Consider the following 25,877-nt stretch of genomic DNA (forward strand, 5'->3'; position numbering starts at 1 on the left):
GCCAAAACTTTAGCCAACATTTTATCATCAACATTTAACAAAGAAAGACGAGCACTCTGTTGGATCTTTTGCTTTTTTGGCTAAAAGAATGATACTTGCCTCATTGAATGATGCTGTCCATGTTTAAACAAATCAGATAAAACTAAGAGTAATTGAGACAAAAGCAGTGAGGAAAATGGTTTATACAATTCTGCAGAAAACTCATCAGGTCCAGGGGATTTACCCGACTGCAGTGCAGAAATGGCTGAAGATACTTCCTCTAGTGATATTGGCTCATTGAGTTTTGCTTTAAGATCAGAAGAAAGCGAAGGAATATTTAAACTATTTAAGAAATGCTCAACAGAAATACCATAATTTAAAGATTCAGACACTCTAAATTAACTGTATAGAGTCAAGAATAATAATTCTTGAATGTGTCATTAATTTCAGAATGATTCAAAGTGATGTTCCCATTTCCTATTCAAAGTTTTGTAATTTGTTGTTTAACTTTAGAGTGACTTAATTGGTTGACTGAAAATTTACTGGATTTATGACCATCAATATAAAATTGGCCCTTACTTTCTAGAAATTGGTGTTCAACTGGGTGAGTGGAAATAAGGTCAAATTTAGTTTGAAGTTCCACTCATTTCTTGTACAGTTCTGGATTTTTGGTCTGGGCATATAGTTGGTTTGTTGCTTTAATTTGACTAATCAAATCTAATCGCTCTAAATAGGTCTTTCTTTCCAGATTCACAGTATGTGAAATTATTTGACCCCTCAGATATGCTTTCATTGCATCCCAGACAACCAGAGATAAGATTTCAGATGACATATTAGTATTTTTTAAAAAAGTTATCTGGTCCTTCATAAATTTTACTAAATCATTATCTGACAACAAGATTGGATTAAAACGCCAATGCTTATTAATTTGAGGGAAACCAGGAAAAATTATAGACAGGGTAACTGGGGCATGATCTGAAATAAGTATACTCTGATAATCACAAGCGAACAGATGGAATCAGCAGGTTATCAATTAAAAAATAATCAATTCCAGTAAAAGTATGATGGACACGTGAAAAAAAAGAATAATCTCTCTCACTTGGATAGAAAAAATGCCACACGTTGGAGATACCATAGTTAGAAAGGAAGGACTGAATCAATAAAGCAGATTTACTTGGTAGTCTAGGAACAGAGGACGATCGATCCAAAACTGGATCTAACCAACAATTAAAATCACCACCCAATATAAGAGGATATAAACTCAGATCAGGCAATAAAGAGAAAAGACAATCAGAAACTCCACATCATCTGAATTGGGAGTGTACAGGTTAGCCAAGACTATCCTAGTATTATACAATTTCCCAGAGATAATAATAAAACGACCATTTGTATCAGATACTTTGTTGTGAAGCTCAAAGGGAACATTTTGACTAATAAGGATTGAGACCCCCTGGCTTTAGCCAAAAAGATAAAATGGAAGTGCTGCCCAACCCACCTTGACATGAGATGAGAATTATCAGACTACGAATATGTGTTTCTTGCAAAAAAGTAATTGCAGTACTTAAGCACCATTTTAATTAATCAGACAGAGTCTGAGGAAGTCGAAGTGACAGGGAGACTTTCGATAAATTTCTGAGCTTCCGTAACCAATTAAACCACTTCTTGTCTCCAGTACTAAGCGTTATTTAAAGATGAGCTAGAAAACGCAGAGAGGGTCTGAATCTGCGATTATAAAACTCTTTCATAACTCCTTTACACTCGACGTGAAGGCTCAGAACTTGGGGAGCATAATCCTCAAGAATACGAATAGAATGACCCTTGTAATCCAACTTCCCTCTCCGACGTGCTTCCATAATCAAAAGGTCTTTTATCTTATAACGATGAAAACACAGAATTACTGGGCGTGGCCTGTGGCCCATCTGGCTTAAGCGCGAAGGTACAATGAGTTCTGTCTAACTCAGGTGGGGTCGGAAGAATGTCCTTCCCAAAAATCTCACAGAGTACAGAAGAAAAAAATTCAATGGGAGATCCACATTCGGTAGCCTCTGGCAAGCCAAGGATTCGTAGATTATGACGTCTGCTCTGACCTTCCAGGTCAGTGACTTCAGATGTTAACTTGCTGTTATGTTCTTTCAAGCTGGAACAAACAGCTTCCAAATCATGAAAACGACGTTCTAAATCATCAGTAGCAAACTCAAGATGAGGAAGACGTTCAGCATGAGCCTCCACTTTGGAATGAATTTGATCCAATTTAGACTCCAACAAACTGAAAGACTTAAATTCAGATATTATGTCATGTCGGTGCTATTACAAAATGGAGACAATCTTGGCTGAGGAACCAGTCGCTGAAACTTCTTTTTTCCCGCTTTGGCGAGCTTTGAAGCCATTATAAGACAGGCGTATAAGATAGGCGTAAGACAGGAAGGAGAATAAAAAAAATTAATAATCTGGAGTGAAAAAAAAAGGAGAGAAGAAGTGCGGAGATAAGAAATAAAATGGAGCGATAGTTTTAAGTGACTAAACCATCGCCAAATTGACCGAAAGTCCCCTATCAACCTATTAACAGTGTTGATGTTTTTGATTACTGATTTACTTGTTCAGCACAACAATGAGGGCCGAAGTGCCTGTTCCTGTGCTGTACTCTAATATGTTCAAGCCTCCATTTTAGATATACCCAATATCTTGGCCTCCACAGCAGTCTGTGGCAATGAATTCCACAGATTCACCATCACCTAGCTAAAAAAAAACCCTCCTCATCTCTGTTGTAAACAGACACTCTTCTAATCTGATGCAGAGCAAAGTCATTGGGTGTATTTAAGGTAGAGACTGATAGGTTCTTGATTGGTAAGGGGGTTAAGGGTTGGGGAGAGGTAAAGTGAATGCTGTTGGAAAAAAAATCAGCCATGATTGAATGGCAGAGCAGACTTGATGGGCTGAATGGTCTTATGTTACACTAGGTGAAGACTTGGGAGATTGGGGCAGGGAGACGTGTATCCATGATTACAGACTGTTGGTGAAATGGAGGGCATTGGGCTACTGGTGGTGTGCTAGGACAGGAGCTGGGAACACCAGTATTTGCAACATGTGTAAAGTCAAAGTCATGCAGTATAGAAAAAGGCCTTTCGGTCCATCTGGTCCATTCTAAACAAGATGTTCCATCCAAGCTAAACCCATCTGTCAGCGTTGGCCTGTAACCTTCAATCCAACAGTTTCCCATTGGTTCTCCGGTTTCCTCTCACATTCCAAAGATGTGAGGGTCAGTAAATTATGCGCATGCTCTGTTGGCATGGCGACTCTTGCAGGCACGTGTCCCCCAGCACATTTACACTACGTTAATCATTAGCGCATAATGACGCATTTCACTGCACAGTTTGATGTATGTGTGACAAATAAAGCCAACCTCTATCCAACTAGCCAGTTCCCCCGGATGCCATGTGATCTGGTCTATCACTGAGTCAGAAAATACTGACAGCAAGGCAGCTGGGTTTGCTGATGATGTGAAGGGGAGTGTGGAATAGTGTGCAAATAGTCGCAGATTAAGCTGAAGGACCTGATGAGAATACTGCAGTGTGAAACTATTCCCTTTGCACAACAGGAGGTAAAATCAGAATCCCTAATAAGTGCAATCACTTCTCACTCTGCTGAAGGCCTGAGAAGAGGTGCCATTTTCTATTATCCTAACACTACAGTCCTCTCACCCCACGAGCCATCAGTAAACATTCAGCAGACAGAGCAAAGGTACTGAGGGATTTCTGGATCACTGAAGAGTAACACACAAGCAAGCCAATGTAGAATCTGGTCAGAGCACGTGGAAGTCATGTGCACTGTGCGAACCAGACTTGGGAGGACAATGTATCATTCTGGGCCAGCCCTGAGGAAGAGCACTCTTGGGTTTACATGGATTAAAGGCAAGTTTATTAAAAAATCCCTAGAGGGCTGAACAAGGTCACAGGAAAGATCTTATGTTGATGCATAGTACAGCAACTGTTCTGAATGTGACTGCAAGAAATTGCAGAGAGTTATGGACACAACTCAGAAACCAGTGTCTCATCCATGGATGCTGCCTATACTTCTCATGACTCAGTAAATCAACCAGCATTATCAAAGACCTCACCAACTCTGGACATTTTCTTCTTTCATCGGGCAGAAGATATAAAAGCCTCAAAGGACCCACCACCAGGCTCAATGGCAGCTCCTACCCTGCTGTTATAAGTCTGTGAAATGGTTCCTTAGTAGAATAAGGTGGGCTCTTGACTTTACAATCTACCTCATCATGATCTTGCAGCTTCATGTGCTGCAGCTTCTCCGTTGCAGTGACACTTTATTCTGCATTGAATAGTTTTACTTTGTACTACCTCAATGCACAGTGTAATGATTTGATCTGTATGAATCGAAGCAAGACAAGCTTTCCACTATATTTCGGTAATGTGATAATAATAATTCAATTCTAATTCCAATTCAGTGCTATGATCCTGGTTCCCCGGCTGGGGCTTAAATTCTCTTCTTAAAATTCAGGACTGCACAACAGAAATGAGGGGAATTTCTTGGGTTAAAGGAACTCTCTATCTAAGATAGCAAACTTGCAAGAATACTCAAGACTGAACACGGAAGATTTTGCCTTGTTGAGGGAATCATTGACAGGGCAGGAAAGAAGGGTCAATTCCTCAGTTCTGCCACAACTTTACTCAATGGTGACACAGACCGAGATCAAACAGCCTAATGTTACTTGTTACTTAATACTAGTGAACTGGCTACAAATTAAGGAATGTCTCATCCTCTCTCCATGCTGAACTACTCTTGAGGAGAACATAATGAACATAACACAAGGAAATAAATGAGCAGCATTTCCCAGCTCTTCCCAATGGTTGGCAGAGTATCCCAGCCACTGGGAGCTTGTCTCACCTTGCTCCACGTGCTCGATGACTTTCAGTGCCTTCCTGGCGGACCATCCCCCCATAGAGACGTGGTCTTCAGTGGCAGCACTGGTGGACAGCGAGTCAACAGACGATGGGTGGCACAGGACCTTGTTCTCAGAGACTGGAGATTAAAAATATTATTTCCAAATCAAACCGGTAATGGAAGGAAAATGACAACAATCATTTCTGACCTTCAGCAGAACCAGAAATAAGCAAACCGTGGATGGAGTGGCAAACCTATGGCACACACAAAAATTTTGTTGCTGCACATCATGCAATGCCAACCTTCAATTCTTTAAATCCCACGAATAATAAAAAATATTTAACGGTTACCTTTACTGGCAAATAAAGCAGTGAATGACTTTTAACAACCCAAGAACAGTAAAAGTCCTATTTTCACAGGAAACGTCTCACACTGGTCTGGTGCCAGCTAGATGGTTGTGAAAATACGTGACATTGGGTGATACGTTTGGAAATACTCACGCTTGTATATCTTAAGCTATACAGTATGCGAGGCTCAATAAAATAGTATTTATAATAATGTTGTTTTTAATTGTCTTTTTAAATTATTTAAATGATTTTTGAACAGGCTTTCTAAAATGTTTCATTTATTTCACTTATCTGTGTCTTCTGTACATTTCATAACAAAACAATGAACATTCATAAATAAGCCACAGAACTAATCTTTTTTCCTTAAAAAGCCTTAATTATTGTGACTAATTCATTAATTAATGATAATCTCTGCTCAAATTACCATGGCATATGAGAGAATTTTTTTGAAGATTTATCATCAATTTGAACAAACATTCTCAAAAGGTTCATCACCCCTACCTAACCCATTAATTGGTTCCCTTTTCTTCTGCATAGGTGCGTCTACCCTGCTTTCTTGTTCACATTCCTCCACCTTCAGTCAGAGATACCCAGCACTCAAACTGACCCTTCAACCCACACCATCCGACCTGGGCACTGCAGCCGACTATACCAATCTCAGTTTCTCTTATGAGGTCCACTGACAACCAGTCGAGGCACAGAAGGCAGCAGATCTGATGTGAGTTCAAGGAATTAGTATTCCATTGTCTTTTGTTTCTTAAGTGTTGTGAGAGCATCTGTCTTCACCAGCTCTTCATGTTCCAAACTCAAGCACCCAGCATGAAAATATCTCCAGAGAGGTTTACACTAAACCATCCCCCTTCAAATGTATGCCATCTTGTCTGAGCATCTCCAACACCATCACACTGAGCACAGGGGCCCCTCAGGGCTGTGTGCTCAGTCCACTGCTGTTCACTCTGCTGACCTACGACTGTGCTGCAACACACAGCTCAAACCACATTATCAAGTTCGCTGATGACATGACTATGGTGGATCTCATCAGCAAGAACGACGAGTCAGCTTACAGAGAGGAGGTGCAATGGCTAATGGACTGGTGCAGAGCCAACACCTGTCTCTTAATGTGAACAAAACAAAAGAGATGGTTGTTGACTTCAGGAGGGCACGGAGCGACCACTCCCTGCTGAACATTGACGGCTCCTTGGTAGAGATCATAAAGAGCACCAAATTTCTTGGTGTTCACCTGGCGGAGAATCTCACCCAGTCCGTCAACACCAGCTCCATAGCAAAGAAAGCCCAGCAGCCTCTCTACTTTCTGCGAAGGCTGAGGAAAGTCCATCTCCCACCCCCATCCTCATCACATTCTACAGAGGTTATATTGAGAGCATCCTGAGCAGCTGCATCACTGCCTGGTTTGGAAATAGCACCATCTCGGATCGCAAGACCCTGCAGCGGATAGTGAGGTCAGCTGAGAAGATCGTCGGGGTCTCTCTTCCCACCATTACGGACATTTACACTACATGCTACTTCCACAAAGGAAGCAGCATAATGAAAGACCCCATGCAACCCTCATACAAACTCTTCTCCCTCCTGCTGTCTGGAAAAGGCACCGAAGCATTGGGGCTCTCACGACCAGACTATGTAACAGTTTCTTCCCCAAAGCCATCAGACTTCTCAATACCCAGAGTCTGGACTGACACCAACTTACTGCCCTCTACTGTGCCTATTGTCCTGTTTATTATTTATTGTAATGCCTGCACTGTTCCATGCACTTTATGCAGTCCAGTGTAGGTCTGTAGTCTAGTGTCGTTTTTGAGTTTCACGTAGTTTAGTCTAGTTTTTGTACTGTTTCATGTAGCACCATGGTCCTGAAAAACGTTGGCTCGTCTTTACTGTGTACTGTATCAGCAGTTATGGTCAAAATGACAATAAAAAGTGACTTGACTTGACATACCTTCATCATCTCACCCCTCAGTCTCTTCCACTACAAGAAAATTCAGCCTAACCTATCCAGCCTCCTGTTATGGAAATGTTCCATCCAAGACAACATCCTGGTGATTTTCTTTTGCACCCTTCCCAGTGTGGTGGCCAGAACTCCACTCCAGGCAATATTCCAGATGTGGCCTAACCAATGTCTTAGATAGCTGCATGGTGACACTCTCCTCAGCTGATTCACGGGTTTGAATCAGTTCTATCAGTGGAGGTGATAGGTTGCCTTACAGGGGGCAGGATTTACCGGACAGTAGTGTTTAACTTTAATCTACACTATTTGGCATGTGCAAAGCGCAGGGAATTAACTCCAGTGTCAACATGGGCGGCAGGCAATGAGAATCAGAATCAGGTTTATTGAGGTAGCTGGTGAAATGGAATCGGGATTGATGGCAGTACCCTTTGCTAAGGAATGGGCTATCTCACGCCAGGGTTATGCAGATGGAAACAGAGTACCCCATTGAGAGATCATGGGGCTTACAGAGCAGAATCCTGGATGAGATTTAATCCAAGCCTCTTCAAGGTGGAAGGAAAAGACCCCGTGGTGATAACTGCAGAGGAGGCAAGTCATCCCCCATGTTAACATCAACAAGAGCCACTGTCTCAATATGGTGACATCTAACATCAAGGTCCCACCATCCGGGCAGCACAGTAGCGTAGAGGTTAGCACAATCACTTTACAGCACCAGCATTCACCGATTAGGGTTCGATTCCTGTTGCATCCTGTAAGGAGTCTGTACCATCTCCCCATCACCATGTGAGCTTCCCTTGGATACTCTAGTTTCATCCCACATTCCAAAGACTTACAGGCTAGAGTTAGTAAGTTGTAGGCATGCTATGTCTGTGCCGGAAGAGAGGTGACACATCAGCAGCATTTTTGCTGATTTGATTGGTGCAATCGACGCATTTGACTCTTATGTACTCTATATGTGACAAATTAGGCTAATGTTGAAAAATCTGATCTTCTCACAGCTACCATCAGTAGGAGATACAGAATCCTGCAGTCCCACACCACCAGGTTCAGGAATAACAAATTCCCTTCAACCATTCAGTTCTTGAACTAACCTGCACAATCCTCAGCAACAGAACACTTCAGACCACCTCTCACTCCCATGGACCTATCTCTGTCTGTGTCTTTTCTTTACACTCAGGTCTTGTTTCTGCATCTTCTTTCACTGTATGGTATAAGCTTGTATAATTGTCTGCACCTACGTGCCTGTGATGCTACTGCAAAAAGATTTGCTGTACCACACGCACACACGACAATAAACTACACTTGATATCCAGATAACATACATCCATCATGCTTGTGAGCATGTATGGATGGTTCCATATTACAAGATGGATAAAGAGCACAGGTGATCCTAAGGCAAGGGAGTAAAGACCATAAGACAGAGGAATAAAATGGAGTTTATCAGCCCATCAAGTCTACCCTGATATTCAATCATAACAGATTATCCCTGTTCTCCTGCCTACTCCCCATGATGCCCTTTTCTAATCAAGAACCTATCAATCTTCACTTTAAATATACCCAATGACTTGTCCTCCACAGCCAATGAATTCCAGATTCACCACCCTCTGGTTAAAGAAATTTCTCTTCATCGCTGTTCTAAAGGGATGCCCTTCTATTCTGAGGCTGTGCTTTCTTATCCTAGACTCCCAACTAATGGAAACATCCTCTCTATGCCCACTCTATCTAGGTCTTTCAATTCAGTAGGATTCAATGAGAACAACCCCCACCATTCTTCTAAACTCCAGTGAGTACAGCCCATAGCCATTGAACACTCCTCATACTTCAACCTTTGCATTCCCCAAATCATCCTCATGAACCTCCTGTAGACCCCAGTAGATGGATAGGGTAAATAAAACTGATAGATAGGATAGATAGAATGGATTGTGTGGATAGAACTGTTGTTCCCTGATGACACGACATGACAGCCTAGGTTCAAGGCAAGAGGAAGGTGATTTAGATCCTGGAACTGACTCAACGATTGGTAAACATGGCGGATGGCTTATTTTGCTGCCACTTTCAGGGACCGAAAGACTTGTATCCCAAGGTCCCTCTGTCTTCCCAAATGCATCACGTTGTCACATCCAGCCCAGCCCTTTGCTCCTTTCTCCTGGTGACAGCCAACTAACCGAGGTCCTCACTACAATGCAGCAACACGGTAGTGAGTAGTGCCTGATCAGATCGTGACTCACCTAAGGCAGCTGCTGTGCAGTGAGCAATCATGAAACCAGAGTTCAGACCCCCTTCATTAACCAGGAAGGGGGGCAATTCACTCAGGGACGGGTTACACAACCTCTCGATGCGCCGCTCACTGATCGCAGCCAGCTCATGTACAGCGATCGCCAGATAGTCAAGGGCCTGTGGAAACACAAAGCAATCAGTCTCCCAGGTTATCACTGCACTCTTGATGACCCAATAACAGTCCATGTGAAAGGGAATTCCTTTCCAGACACTGCCTTTGAAACACATTGTGGTTCCTGCTGTTGAGATGTTGGGTCTAATGTCTGACAAAGTTCAAAAATCTGTTTCATCCACTTCAATATTTCACTTGACATTTTTAAAATATCTGTATCAGTAAAGGAGAAGTAGTCTATAAATAAACCAGCAACAGGTCCTGCACCTGTAGACGAGGTCTCGGGTATCTACACAAAATTTAACCTCACAGCACATAAGGAGATTGTTTGGCCACTGGCGACTGTCCAATCTCTCCATGGGGTCTCTGAGATTGCTTCAGTCATAACCAGGTTTTTTCTTAATTATCCGTTTCAAAATCTTAAATTTTCAAACGGGCTTGGTCTGTACTGACCTTTATTGTGAGTTTTGTTGACATTAAATTATCTGACCTCCTGACCAATGAAATCCTCTGTGGATTTGCTGCCACTTTGCCCTCCCAGAAGTGCACAATCCAGAATCTCTATCCCTAATGAAACATAGAACACAGAACAGCACAGTGCATGCCCTTCGGCCTATAATATTGTGCTGATCCTTTAACTAACTCTAAATTCAATCTAACTTTTCCCTACATAGCCCTCCAATTTTCTATCATCCACGTGCCTATCTAAGAGTTTCTTAAATGTCGCTGATGAATCTGCCTCTGCTGGGGCATTCCACACACTCCCCATCTGTGTGAAATACTTACCTCTGACATCCCCCTGTATGTTCATCCAATCACCTTAAAGTTATGGCCCCCTCCTCGTATTAGCCAGTTCTGTCCTTGACAAAACTTCCTCGCTATCCACTCTGTCCATGCTCTTATAATCTTGTACACCTCAATCACATCATCTCTCATCCTCCTTCACTCCAAAGAGAAAAGCCCTAGCCCTATCTTCATAAGATGTGCTCTCTAATTCAGGCAGTATCCGAGTAAATCTCTTCTGCACCCTCTCTAAAGCTTCCACTTCCGTCCTATAATGAGATGACCAGAACAGAACACAATACTCCAAATGTGGGCTCACCAGAGTTTTACAGAGCTGCAACATTACCTCACAGCTCTTGAACTCAACCCCCTGACTGATGAAGGCCAACACACCACACGCCTTCTTAACCACCCTATCAACTTGTGTGGGATCAATGAACATGCAACCCAAGATCCCTCTGTTCCTCCACACTGCCATTAACCCAGTGTTCTGCCTTCAAATTCAACCTTCCACAGTGAATCAGTTCACCCTTCTCTGGAGTGAATTCCATCTGCCACTTTTTAGTCCAGCTCTGTATCTTGTTAATGTCCCACAGTAACCTATGACAACCTTCTACATTATCCATAATTCCACCAAATTTTGTGTTATCTGCAAACCACGAACCCACCCTTCTACTTGCTTATCCAAGTCATTTATAAAAACCATAAAGAGTAGGGCATCAGAACAGATCCCTGTGGAACACCACTGGTCACTGACCCCCCAGACCGAATTCTCTTCATCACCTACTGCCCCTCTGCATTCTATGGGCAAACCAACTCTGTATCCACACAACCAGGTTCCCCTGGATCCCCTGCTTCATCATTTTCTGAATGATCTTACCATGAGGAACATTATCAAACATCTTAAACCATAGGTATAAATTCCATATACACCACTTTATCTTCATCAATATGCTTTGTCATATCCTCAAAGAATTTAATCAGGCTCATTAGGCATGACCTGTCCCTCACAAAGCCTTGCTGATTATGCTTAATCATTCTACGATTCTCCAGATACTTGCAAATTCTGAATCTTCTCCATTAATTTTCCCACCACTGAAGTCAAATTCACTGGTCTATAATTCCCAGCGGTAACCTACTCACTCTCTTGAAGAAAGAAATAACATTTCCCACCATCCAATCTTCTGTCACTACTCCCGTGGCCAGTGAGGACAGAAAGATCCTCACCAAAGGAACAGCAATCTCTTCCCTCACTTCCCGTTGTAACCTGGGGTATATTTCATCTGGCCCTGGGGACTTATCTATCCTAATGTTTGTGAAAAGTTCCAGCATACCGTCTTTCTTAACATTGAGAGGCTCCAGTGTTTTACACTGTCCTTACAAACATTAAGGTCCCTCTTGCTGGTGAATACTGAAGCAAAGTATTAATTAAGGACCACCCCTACCACTTCTGGCACAGCACATGATGATCAAACCTGCTTCTGACTCCAAACACGTTTCCTCTGTTACTCCTGACAAGCACTACCCTCACTCAAGTCAAGTCCTGCAGTTCCTGAGCTGGCAGGTTGAAAGCCCTGTGACAGGTGTGACACAGGTTCTAGGGAATGCCCTTAAGGTGAGGGGAATAGCTTAAAGGAAAGGTGAAGGACAAGTGCTTCTAAGTTGAGTATGGCATACCTGGAATGGGCTTCCAGGGTGGATGTGAATGGATGTTCAGAAGAGGCATTTGAAAGATATTTAGACAAAGACATCAATCTGCAGGGAATGGAGGGATGTGGATTACATGCAGGCAGAAGAGATTTAGTTAATGTTGGTATTATGTACAGTACAGCCATTGTGGGCCAAAGGGCTATTCCTGTACCATTCTTCCAACTGAGAGATGGAAAGGAGAAAGCTGTTTAATATTTTTAACTGAGGCAACTCAGATACATTTAATTATTTTCATTTAAATTAACAGGGTAAATTTTCAATAGAATTGTGAATATCATTTGTTGCAGAAGCCCTTTCCCCTCCCAGTGTGACTGTGTGGCTAAGCACAGCTCCATGCCATATTCAAGTTTACTAATGACACCACTGGCATAGACCAAATCAATGGTAGTGATAAATCACCATGAGGAAGGGAGATTGAAAATCTGGCCGAGTGGTGCCATAACCACAACCTCTCACTCAGTGTCAGGAGCTGATTATAGATGTCAGAAGAAGGAAAATGGTAAGTCCATGACATCCTCATTGGAGGATCAGAGGTGGAAAGGGTTAGTGTCTTTAAATTCTGAGGTGTTATTAATTTGTAGGACCTGTCCTGGGCTCAGCACACAAGTGCAGTTATGAAGAAAGCACAGCAGCATTTCTTCTTCCTTAGGAGTTAGCAGAGATTCAGCATAACATCTCAAACATTGAGAAACTTCTATAGTTGTGTGGTGGGAGCATATTGACTGGCAGCATCACAGCCTGGTATGGAAACACCAGTGACCTCGAATGGAAAATCTTACACAAAGTAGTGGATGGAGCAGAGTCTGTCACAGGTAAACTGAGCACATCTACATGGAGCACTGTCGCAGGAAAGCAATATCCATCATCAGGGATCTCCACCTCCAAGGAATTGCTTGCTTCTCACTGCTGTCATCAGGAAAAAGATACAGGAGCCTCACACCACCAGGCTCAGGAACAGTTATTACCCCTCAACCATCAGACTCTTCAACCAGAGGGAATAATTTCACTCAACTTCACTTACCCCATCACTGAAATGTTCTCACAACCTGTGCGCTTACTTTCAAGGACTTATCATCTCATGTTCTCGATATTTATTACTTATTTATTTTTATTAATATTTTTCTTTTCTTTTGTGTTTGCGTAGTTTGCTACTGGCAAGATGACGGCGTGACTGGTCACAGCAGCTTCTACAGTGTCAACAGAAGCTGCTACCATTCTACTTACACATACATCCAATGATCGCAAGACCCTGCTATAAGTTAAGAATTTATAGTACTGTGGGTTCTCCCCATCCACAAGTTGCTCCCTGGCGGGGACAATGAAGGAGTTGCACGATGTGCTGCTGCCGGAGTGGGTGGAGGATTACAGACAAATACTGAGTGGCCGTCACGGTCGCGTCTCCTGTGATCACAAACTCCCTTTGGACCGTGTGGGTCTGGCTGTCACGGTCGCTTCCCCTGTGACCACAAACTCCCTTTGGACCGTGTGGGTCTGGCTGTCACGGTCGCTTCCCCTGTGACCACAAACTCCCTTTGGACCGTGTGGGTCTGGCCGTCACGGTCGCGTCTCCTGTGATCACAAACTCCCTTTGGACCATGTGGTTCTGGCTGCCCTGGTCGCTTCTCCTGTGATCACAAACTCCCTTTGGACCGTGTGGGCCTGGCCGTCACGGTCGCGTCTCCTGTGATCACAAACTCCCTTTGGACCGTGTGGGTCTGGCTGTCACGGTCGCTTCCCGTGACCACAAACTCCCTTTGGACTGTGTGGGTCTGGCCGTCACGGTCGCGTCTCCTGTGATCACAAACTCCCTTTGGACTGTGTGGGTCTGGCTGCCCTGGTCACTTCTCCTGTGACCACAAACTCCCTTTGGACCGTGTGGGCCTGGCCGTCACGGTCGATTCTCCTGTGACCACAAACTCCCTTTGGACCGTGTGGGCCTGGCCGTCACGGTCACTTCTCCTGTGACCACAAACTCCCTTTGGACCGTGTGGGCCTGGCCGTCACGGTCGATTCTCCTGTGACCACAAACTCCCTTTGGACAGTGTGGGTCTGGCCGTCACGGTCGCGTCTCCTGTGATCACAAACTCCCTTTGGACCGTGTGGGTCTGGAGGTCACGGTCGCGTCTCCTGTGATCACAAACTCCCTTTGGACCGTGTGGGTCTGGCCGTCACGGTCGCTTCTCCTGTGACCACAAACTCCCTTTGGACCGTGTGGGTCTGGCTGTCACGGTCGCTTCTCCTGTGACCACAAACACCCTTTGGACCGTGTGCGTCTGGCCGTCACGGTCGCGTCTCCTGTGACCACAAACTCCCTTTGGACCGTGTGGGTCTGGCTGTCACGGTCGCTTCTCCTGTGACCACAAACTCCCTTTGGACCGTGTGGGTCTGGCCGTCACGGTCGCTTCTCCTGTGATCACAAACTCCCTTTGGACCGTGTGGGTCTGGCTGCCCTGGTCACTTCTCCTGTGACCACAAACTCCCTTTGGACCGTGTGGGCCTGGCCGTCACGGTCGCGTCTCCTGTGATCACAAACTCCCTTTGGACCGTGTGGGTCTGGCTGCCCTGGTCACTTCTCCTGTGACCACAAACTCCCTTTGGACCGTGTGGGCCTGGCAGTCACGGTCACTTCTCCTGTGACCACAAACTCCCTTTGGACCATGTGGGCCTGGCCGTCACGGTCGCTTCTCCTGTGACCACAAACTCCCTTTGGACAGTGTGGGTCTGGACGTCACGGTCGCGTCTCCTGTGATCACAAACTCCCTTTGGACAGTGTGGGTCTGGCCGTCACGGTCGCTTCTCCTGTAATCACAAACTCCCTTTAGCCCATGTGGGTCTGGCCGTCACGGTCGCTTCTCCTGTGACCACAAAACCCTTTGGACCGTGTGGGTCTGGCCGTCACGGTCGCTTCTCCTGTGACCACAAACTCCCTTTGGACCGTGTGGGTCTGGCCGTCACGGTCGCTTCTCCTGTGACCACAAACTCCCTTTGGACCGTGTGGGTCTGGCCGTCACGGTCGCTTCTCCTCTGACCACAAACTCCCTTTGGACCGTGTGGGTCTGGCCGTCACGGTCGCTTCTCCTGTGACCACAAACTCCCTTTGGACCGTGTGGGTCTGGCCATCATGGTCGCTTCTCCTGTGACCACAAACTCCCTTTGGACCGTGTGGGTCTAGCTGCCCTGGTCACTTCTCCTGTGACCACAAACTCCCTTTGGACCGTGTGGGTCTGGCCGTCACGGTCGCTTCTCCTGTGACCACAAACACCCTTTGGACCGTGTGGGTCTGTCCGTCACGGTCGCTTCTCCTGTGACCACAAGCACCCTTTGGACCGTGTGGGTCTGGCCGTCACGGTCGCTTCTCCTGTGACCACAAACTCCCTTTGGACCGTGTGGGTCTGGCCGTCACGGTCGCTTCTCCTGTGACCACAAACTCCCTTTGGACCGTGTGGGTCTGGCCGTCACGGTCGCTTCTCCTGTGACCACAAACTCCCTTTGGACCGTGTGGGTCTGGCCATCATGGTCGCTTCTCCTGTGACCACAAACTCCCTTTGGACCGTGTGGGTCTAGCTGCCCTGGTCACTTCTCCTGTGACCACAAACTCCCTTTGGACCGTGTGGGTCTGGCCGTCACGGTCGCTTCTCCTGTGACCACAAACACCCTTTGGACCGTGTGGGTCTGGCCGTCACGGTCGCTTCTCCTGTGACCACAAACTCCCTTTGGACCGTGTGGGTCTGGCCGTCACGGTCGCTTCTCCTGTGACCACAAACTCCCTTTGGACCGTGTGGGTCTGGCTGTCATGGTCGCGTCTCCTGTGATCACAAACTCCCTTTGGACCGTGTGGGTCTGGCCGTCACGGTCGCTTCTCCTGTGATCACAAACTCCCTTTGGACCATGTGGGTCTGGCCGTCACGGTCGCGTCTCCTGTGATCACAAACTCCCTTTGGACCATGTGGGTCTGGCTGCCCTGGTCACTTCTCCTGTGACCACAAACTCCCTTTGGACCGTGTGGGTCTGGCCGTCACGGTCGCTTCTCCTGTGACCACAAACACCCTTTGGACCGTGTGGGTCTGGCCGTCACGGTCGCTTCTCCTGTGACCACAAACTCCCTTTGGACCGTGTGGGTCTGGCCGTCACGGTCGCTTCTCCTGTGATCACAAACTCCCTTTGGACCGTGTGGGTCTGGCCGTCACGGTCGCGTCTCCTGTGATCACAAACTCCCTTTGGACCGTGTGGGTCTGGCCGTCACGGTCGCTTCTCCTGTGACCACAAACTCCCTTTGGACCGTGTGGGTCTGGCCGTCACGGTCGCGTCTCCTGTGATCACAAACTCCCTTTGGACCGTGTGGGTCTGGCCTTCACGGTCGCTTCTCCTGTGACCACAAACTCCCTTTGGACCGTGTGGGTCTGGCCGTCACGGTCGCTTCTCCTGTGACCACAAACTCCCTTTGGACCGTGTGGGTCTGGCCGTCACGGTCGCTTCTCCTGTGATCACAAACTCCCTTTGGACCGTGTGGGTCTGGCTGTCACGGTCGCTTCTCCTGTGACCACAAACTCCCTTTGGACCGTGTGGGTCTGGCCGTCACGGTCGCTTCTCCTGTGACCACAAACTCCCTTTGGACCGTGTGTGTCTGGCTGTCACGGTCGCTTCTCCTGTGACCACAAACTCCCTTTGGACCGTGTGGGTCTGGCCGTCACGGTCGCTTCTCCTGTGACCACAAACTCCCTTTGGACCGTGTGGGTCTGGCTGCCCTGGTCGCTTCTCCTGTGACCACAAACTCCCTTTGGACCGTGTGGGTCTGGCCATCACGGTCGCTTCTCCTGTGATCACAAACTCCCTTTGGACCGTGTGGGTCTGTCCGTCACGGTCGCTTCTCCTGTGACCACAAACTCCCTTTGGACCGTGTGGGTCTGGCCGTCACGGTCGCTTCTCCTGTGACCACAAACTCCCTTTGGACCGTGTGGGTCTGGCCGTCACGGTCGCTTCTCCTGTAATCACAAACTCCCTTTGGACTGTGTGGGTCTGGCCGTCACGGTCGCTTCTCCTGTGACCACAAACTCCCTTTGGACCGTGTGGGTCTGGCCGTCACGGTCGCTTCTCCTGTGACCACAAACTCCCTTTGGACCGTGTGGGTCTGGCCGTCACGGTCGCTTCTCCTGTGACCACAAACTCCCTTTGGACCGTGTGGGTCTGGCTGCCCTGGTCGCTTCTCCTGTGATCACAAACTCCCTTTGGACTGTGTGGGTCTGTCCGTCACGGTCGCTTCTCCTGTGACCACAAACTCCCTTTGGACCGTGTGGGTCTGGCTGCCCTGGTCACTTCTCCTGTGAGCACAAACTCCCTTTGGACGGTGTGGGTCTGGCTGCCCTGGTCGCTTCTCCTGTGATCACAAACTCCCTTTGGACCCTGTGGGTCTGGTACACTGCAAGCTCGATTTTGCTGATTTATTGGATGCGAGGAGGAGCGAATGGAGGGGTGAGGACTAGGCCTGAAGCCTCGGTGTTGCCTGTTTGCAGCAGCTCTGAGTGAGGGGATGAAGACACTGCACTTCACCAGGGGAGGTGTCCAGAATGGAGTCGGAGCTCAAACTGCAGGCTCCAGAACAGAGTCATAGCTGCTCTCCCAGGGTGGCTTGCTTTTCAGCTGCTGGTGCAGAAGCGTCCACGCTATATATATATTTGTCTGGTTTTGATTTTACTAATCTATTTGTGCGAGGACTGGGACGTAAAGCGACAGGTTCGCTAAGCGAGAATTGAGCATACAGGTGAGGACTGCACCTCAAAGCCCACACACACATTCTGCTTCACTGTATTTTTACAGAATTCTATATGGGTTTGAAGACTTGTGAGCATCAAGTCGAGGCCTCAGGACTCTCGTAACATGATTGTGATCCTGTGTGTGCTTACTGTGTGTGACTGTTAGTTATGTGCCTTTGTACCTTGACCCTGTGGTAATGCTGTCTCATTTGGCTGTAATCAGGAGTATTCCTGTATGGTTAAATGACAATTAAACTTGAATTGAATTGAACTGAATTCTGCAGACTGTTTGAAAGCCCTAGTTGAGCGGTCTTTCAATGATTCTGTTTATAATTCATTGATTATGTTTATAATTATAAAGATTTATTAGGTTTTCCCCACAGGAAAATGAATCCCAGGGCTGTATATGCTGACATATATGAATTTTGATAAAAAACTTTAATTTGAGCTCTCAACCAACTCACATTGGTAGAACGGCTAGAGGCTGGATCACACAGAAAACACATGCCTTCTGGGATATGGACACCAGACCAGCAGATGGTTTCTGAGACCTGGGAACCAAACCAGCAGATGGCTTCTGGGACCTGGGAACCAGAGCAGCCGATGGTTTCTGGGACCTGGGAACCAGACCAGGAGATGGTTTCTGGGACCTGGGAACCAGAACAGCAGACAGTTTCTGGGACCTGGGAACCAGACCAGCAGATGGTTTCTGGGACCTCAGAACCAGACCAGCAGATGGTTTCTGGGACATGGGAACCAGGCCAGGAGATGGTTTCTGGGACCTGGGAACCAGAACAGCAGCTGCTTTTTGGGACCTGGGAACCAGACCAGCAGATGATTTCTGGGACATGGGAACGAGACCAGCAGATGGTTTCTGGGACCTGGGAACCAGACCAGCAAATGGTTTCTGGGACCTGGGAACCAGACCAGAAGATGGTTTCTGGGACCTGGGAACCAGACCAGAAGATGGTTTCTGGGCCTGGGAACCAGACAGTTTCTGGGACACGGGAACCAGAGCAGCAGATGGTTTCTGGGACCTGGGAAATAGAGCAGCAGCTGCTTTTTGGGACCTGGAAACCAGAGCAGAAGATGGTTTCTGGGACCTGGGAACCAGACCAGCAGATGGTTTCTGGGACCTGGGAACCAGACCAGCAGTTGGTTTCTGGGACCTGGGAACCAGAGCAGCAGATGGTTTCTGGGACCTGGGAACCAGACCAGCAGATGGTTTCTGGGACCTGGCAACCAGAGCAGAATATGTTTTCTGGGACCTGGGAACCAGACCAGCAGCTGCTTTTTGGGACCTGGGAACCAGACCAGCAGATGGTTCCTGGGACCTGTGAACCAGACCACCAGATGGTTTCTGGGACCTCGGAAACTGACCAGCAAAGGGTTTCTGGGACCTGGGAACCAGAGCAGCAGATGGTTTTTGGGACCTGGGAACCAGACCAGCAGATGGTTTCTGGGACCTGGGAACCAGACCAGCAGATGGTTTCTGGGACCTGGGAACCAGACCAGCAGATGGTTTCTCGGACCTGGGAACCAGACCAGCAGATGGTTTCTGGGACATGGGAACCAGACCAGCAGATGATTTCTGGGACCTCGGAACCAGACCAGCAGATGGTTTCTGGGACCTCAGAACCAGACCAGCAGATGGTTTCTGGGACATGGGAACCAGACCAGCAGATGGTTTCTGGGACCTGGGAACCAGAGCAGCAGATGGTTTCTGGGACCTCGGAACCAGTCCTGCAGATGGTTTCTGGGTCTTGGGAACCAGACCAACAGATGGTTTCAGGGACATGGGAACCAGACCAGCAGGTGGTTCCTGGGACCTCGGAACCAGACCAGCAGATGGTTTCTGGGTCTTGGGAACCAGACCAGCAGATGGTTTCTGGGACATGGGAACCAGACCAGCAGATGGTTCCTGGGACCTCGGAACCAGACCAGCAGATGGTTTCTGGGTCCTGGGAACCAGACCAGCAGATGGTTTCTGGGTCCTGGGAACCAGACCAGCAGATGGTTTCTGGGACCTGGGAAACAGACCAGAAGATGGTTTCAGGGACATGGGAAACAGACCAGCAGATGGTTCCTGGGACCTGGGAACCAGACCAGCAGATGGTTCCTGGGACCTGGGAACCAGACCAGCAGTTGGTTTCTGGGACCTGGGAAACAGACCAGAAGATGGTTTCAGGGACATGGGAACCAGACCAGCAGATGGTTCCTGGGACCTGGGAACCAGACCAGCAGATGGTTCCTGGGACCTGGGAAACAGACCAGAAGATGGTTTCAGGGACATGGGAACCAGACCAGCACATGGTTCCTGGGACCTGGGAACCAGACCAGCAGATGGTTCCTGTGACCTGGGAACCAGAGCAGCAGATGGTTTCTGGGACCTCGGAACCAGAGCAGCAGATGGTTTCTGGGACCTGGGAACCAGACCAGCAGATGGTTCCTGGGACCTGGGAACCAGACCAGCAGATGGTTTCTCGGACCTGGGAACCAGACCCGCAGATGGTTTCTGGGACCTGGGAACCAGACCCGCAGATGGTTTCTGGGACCTGGGAATCAGACCAGCAGATGGTTCCTGGGACCTGGGAACCAGACCAGCAGTTGGTTTCTGGGACCTGGGAACCAGAGCAGCAGATGGTTTCTGGGACCTCGGAACCAGACCAGCAGATGGTTTCTGGGTCTTGGGAACCAGACCAGCAGATGGTTTCTGGGACCTGGCAACCAGAGCAGCAGATGGTTTCTGGGACCTCGGAACCAGACCAGCAGATGGTTTCTGGGTCCTGGGAACCAGACCAGCAGCTGCTTTTTGGGACCTGGGAACCAGACCAGCAGATGATTTCTGGGACATGGGAACGAGACCAGCAGATGGTTTCTGGGACCTGGGAACCAGACCAGCAGATGGTTTCTGAGACCTGGGAACCAGACCAGAAGATGGTTTCTGGGCCTGGGAACCAGACAGTTTCTGGGACACGGGAACCAGAGCAGCAGATGGTTTCTGGGACCTGGGAAATAGAGCAGCAGCTGCTTTTTGGGACCTGGGAACCAGACCAGCAGATGGTTTCTAGGACCTCGGAACCAGACCATCGGATGGTTTCTGGGACCTGGGAATCAGAGCAGCAGATGGTTTCTGGGACCTGGGAACCAGAGCAGCAGATGGTTTCTGGGACCTGGGAACCAGACCAGCAGATGGTTTCTGGGACCTGGGAACCAGACCAGCAGATGGTTTCTGGGACCTGGAAACCAGACCAGCAGATGATTTCTGGGACATGAGAACCAGACCAGCAGATGGTTTCTGGGACCTGGGAACCAGACCAGCAGATGGTTTCTGGGACCTGGGAACCAGACCAGCAGATGGTTTCTGAGACCTGGGAACCAGACCAGCAGATGGTTTCTGGGACCTCAGAACCAGACCAGCAGATGGTTTCTGGGACCTCGGAACCAGACCAGCAGATGGTTTCTGGGACCTCGGAACCAGACCAGCAGATGGTTTCTGGGACCTCAGAACCAGACCAGCAGATGGTTTCTGGGACCTCGGAACCAGACCAGCAGATGGTTTCTGGGACCTCAGAACCAGACCAGCAGATGGTTTCTGGGACCTCGGAACCAGACCAGCAGGTGGTTTCTGGGACCTTGGAACCAGACCAGCAGATGATTTCTGGGACATGGGAACGAGACCAGCAGATGGTTTCTGGGACCTGGGAACCAGACCAGCAAATGGTTTCTGGGACCTGGGAACCAGACCAGAAGATGGTTTCTGGGACCTGGGAACCAGACCAGAAGATAGTTTCTGGGCCTGGGAACCAGACAGTTTCTGGGACACGGGAACCAGAGCAGCAGATGGTTTCTGGGACCTGGGAAATAGAGCAGCAGATGGTTTCTGGGACCTGGGAACCAGAGCAGCAGATGGTTTCTGGGACCTGAGAACCAGACCAGCAGATGGTTTCTGGGCCTGGGAACCAGACAGGTTCTGGGACACGGGAACCAGACCATCAGATGGTTTCTGGGACCTGGGAACCCGACCAGCAGATGGTTTCTGGGACATGGGAACCAGACCAGCAGATGGTTTCTGAGACCTGGGAACCAGACAAGAAGATGGTTTCTGGGACCTGGGAACCAGACCAGCAGCTTCTTTCTGAGACCTGGGAACCAGAGCAGCAGATGGTTTCTGGGACATGGGAACCAGACCAGCAGATGGTTTCTGGGTCCTGGGAACCAGACCAGCAGATGGTTTCTGGGTCCTGGGAACCAGACCAGCAGATGGTTTCTGGGACCTCGGAAACTGACCAGCAAAGGGTTTCTGGGACCTGGGAACCAGAGCAGCAGATGGTTTCTGGGACCTGTGAACCAGACCAGCAGATGGTTTCTGGGACCTGGAAACCAGACCAGCAGATGATTTCTGGGACATGAGAACCAGACCAGCAGATGCTTTCTGGGACCTGGGAACCAGACCAGCAGATGGTTTCTGAGACCTGGGAACCAGACCAGCAGATGGTTTCTGGGACCTCGGAACCAGACCAGCAGATGGTTTCTCGGACCTGGGAACCAGACCAGCAGATGGTTTCTGGGACATGGGAACCAGACCAGCAGATGATTTCTGGGACCTCGGAACCAGACCAGCAGATGGTTTCTGGGACCTCAGAACCAGACCAGCAGATGGTTTCTGGGACCTCGGAACCAGACCAGCAGATGGTTTCTGGGACCTCAGAACCAGACCAGCAGATGGTTTCTGGGACCTCGGAACCAGACCAGCAGATGGTTTCTGGGACCTCGGAACCAGACCAGCAGATGGTTTCTGGGACCTCGGAACCAGACCAGCAGATGGTTTCTGGGACCTCGGAACCAGACCAGCAGATGGTTTCTGGGACCTCGGAACCAGACCAGCAGATGATTTCTGGGACATGGGAACGAGACCAGCAGATGGTTTCTGGGACCTGGGAACCAGACCAGCAAATGGTTTCTGGGACCTGGGAACCAGACCAGAAGATGGTTTCTGGGACCTGGGAACCAGACCAGAAGATAGTTTCTGGGCCTGGGAACCAGACAGTTTCTGGGACACGGGAACCAGAGCAGCAGATGGTTTCTGGGACCTGGGAAATAGAGCAGCAGATGGTTTCTGGGACCTGGGAACCAGAGCAGCAGATGGTTTCTGGGACCTGAGAACCAGACCAGCAGATGGTTTCTGGGCCTGGGAACCAGACAGGTTCTGGGACACGGGAACCAGACCATCAGATGGTTTCTGGGACCTGGGAACCCGACCAGCAGATGGTTTCTGGGACATGGGAACCAGACCAGCAGATGGTTTCTGAGACCTGGGAACCAGACAAGAAGATGGTTTCTGGGACCTGGGAACCAGACCAGCAGCTTCTTTCTGAGACCTGGGAACCAGAGCAGCAGATGGTTTCTGGGACATGGGAACCAGACCAGCAGATGGTTTCTGGGTCCTGGGAACCAGACCAGCAGATGGTTTCTGGGTCCTGGGAACCAGACCAGCAGATGGTTTCTGGGTCCTGGGAACCAGACCAGCAGATGGTTTCTGGGACTTGGGAACCAGAGCAGCAGATGGTTTCTGTGACCTGGGAACCAGACCGTTTCTGGGACACAGGAACCAGACCAGCAGATGGTTTCTGGGACCTGGGAATCAGACCAGCAGATGGTTTCTGGGACCTGGGAACCAGACCAGAAGATCGTTTCTGGGACCTGGGAACCAGACCAGCAGATGGTTTCTGGGACCTGGGAACCAGACCAGCAGATGGTTTCTGGGACCTGGGAATCAGAGCAGCACACGATCCACAGGATCAACTCGACCCGACCTCCACATTTTTATGGCCAACTCCTTGCAATACTGAACACCCTGCCACTTGCCTTCCTTTTCCCTTTTTCCTTTTCAGTTTTTCCTTTCCCATTATTTCATCAAACATTTTAATTCCCAGTGGCTCTTCCATTAATTTCTCATCTGTAAATATTTTGAGAAACACTTACTTTTGCAGGATATTCGCCATGAAAGTTTCCACCAGAAATTGTCTCCCCTCGTTCTGCAAACACCATCTTAAGCAAAGTTAAGGCTCATAAACATAAGCTGTGAGGTTACCAGAGGTTAAACCCTGGAACCCAGGTTAATCCCTGCTTTCCAACAGAGTTGAACTATGTGAGAGGATTTAAGATTATATTTTGTGATGGCCTGAACAAAAACTGTTTCAAAAGTCTCAGTTACTAGCCAACCCCCATCAACACTCTGGCTGCAGTGTGTATCATCTTCACTACCTCCAAAGCTTCTTCAACACCTGTGCAGACCATGGCATGATTTGATGCTAACACGGCCATCTCCAGATACCTGAACGTACAGTACCGGACAGATCATTCGGCCCACTATGTCTGTGCTGACCATGCCAAATTAAACTACATCTATCTGCTGCACATGATCCATCTCCCGCCATCCTCTGCATGTTCACATGCCCGTACAAATGCCTGTTCAATGTTGCTCATGTTTGCTTCCACCACTGCATCTGCCTGTGTAAAGCACCTCACATTTCATCTGGATATCCCCTAATCTGATGACACTAACATCAATTTCTCTAACTTCCAGTAATTTCTTCCCCATCCCCCTTCTTTTTCCATTCCTGTTTCAGCTCCTCTCTTACTCTCTTTTCTTCTCCTCACCTGCCCATCACCTCCCTCTAGTTTCCTTCCTCCTTCCCTTTCTCCCTCGGTTCACTGTCCGCTCTTGTTGGCTTCCTTTTGCCCTTTATGTCTTCCACCTATCAGCTCCCAGCTTCTTATTCATCCTTCCCTCCCCCACCCACCCACCATTTCCCCTTTTGATCAGATCTATCATCTGCTAGTTTATAATCCTTCCCCTCGACCTACCTTATTCTTCCCTCTTCCTTTCTCAACCTGAAGAAAAGTCTCAGTTAGAAATGTTGACTGCTGATTCCCCTCCACAGATGCTGCCTGACCTGCTGAGCTCTTCCGGCATTTTGTGTGACTCTCCATTTAAATTATTTTTTGGCCACTTTGCACTGGATGGAATCCAATGCCATTTTACTGATTTCCATCCTATGCACATCCTTCACAAGACACGGTGTCAGGAGTTGATAAAGGATACTGGGTTATCTGTAGCACTGTTGATTTCAGTCTCAATGATATTTTTGACAAAGGCAATCGTGTCATTCACAACCCCATGTACCTGAGGGAAATAACACAAGTACACAAACTGAATCTTTACTTTTCCTTTTAAAATAATAAATGCAAACAATTAATGTAAACATTGAAAAAGCCAACAGAAAGTGCTGGATACAGCCCAGTCCATCACAGGCAAAGCCCTTCATATCACTGACACATTCACAGAGAGCGCCACCACAGGAAATAGAATATAGAACAATACAGCAGAGTACAGGCCCTTCGGCCCACAATGTTGTGCCGACCTTTAAACCCTGTCTCCCATATAACCCTCCACTTTATATTCCTCCATATACCTGTCTAGTAGTCTCTTAAATTTCACTAGTGTATCTGCCTCCACCACTGACTCAGGCAGTGCATTCCACGCACCAACCACTCTCTGAGTAAAAAATCTTCCTCTAATATCCCCCTTGAACTTTCCTCCCCTTACCTTAAAGCCATGTCCTCTTGTATTGAGCAGTGGTGCCCTGGAGAAGAGGCGCTGGCTGTCCACTCTGTCAATTCCTCTTAATATCTTGTATACCTCTATCATGTCTCCTCTCATCCTCCTTCTCTCCAGAGAGTAAAGCCCTAGCTCCCTTAATCTCTGATCATAATCTATATTCTCTAAACCAGGCAGCACCCTGGTAAATCTCCTCTGTACTCTTTCCAATGCTTCCACATCCTTCCTATAGTGAGGCAACCAGAACTGGACACAGTACTCCAAGTGTGGCCTAACCAGAGTTTTATAGAGCTGCATCATTACCTCGCGACTCTTAAACTCTATCCCTCGACTTATCCAAGCTAACACTCCGTAACCTTTCTTAACTACTTTATCTACCTGTGAGGCAACTTCCAGGGATCTGTGGACATGTACCCCCAGATCCCTCTGCTCCTCC

General features: G+C 48.1%; 1 protein-coding gene across 4 annotated transcripts in view; it reads right to left on the reverse strand.

The window, feature by feature from the left end:
- The window catches only part of hal (histidine ammonia-lyase), a 95,783-nt gene that overhangs the window by 15,422 nt on the left and 54,484 nt on the right, over positions 1-25,877 (reverse strand). For 3 of the 4 annotated variants that reach the window (XM_059987812.1, XM_059987810.1, XM_059987809.1), the window contains 4 exons: positions 24,926-25,006; positions 23,803-23,868; positions 9,414-9,579; positions 4,882-5,016 (listed from right to left, as the gene is read on the reverse strand). In XM_059987812.1, the coding sequence (XP_059843795.1) occupies positions 4,882-5,016; positions 9,414-9,579; positions 23,803-23,868; positions 24,926-25,006 (448 nt within the window). The remainder of the gene's footprint in view (positions 1-4,881; positions 5,017-9,413; positions 9,580-23,802; positions 23,869-24,925; positions 25,007-25,877) is intronic. The other variant, XM_059987811.1, reaches the window with a different exon arrangement.

Source organism: Hypanus sabinus, chromosome 13 (genome assembly GCF_030144855.1).
Source record: "Hypanus sabinus isolate sHypSab1 chromosome 13, sHypSab1.hap1, whole genome shotgun sequence".
In the NCBI taxonomy this organism is placed as follows: domain Eukaryota; kingdom Metazoa; phylum Chordata; class Chondrichthyes; order Myliobatiformes; family Dasyatidae; genus Hypanus; species Hypanus sabinus.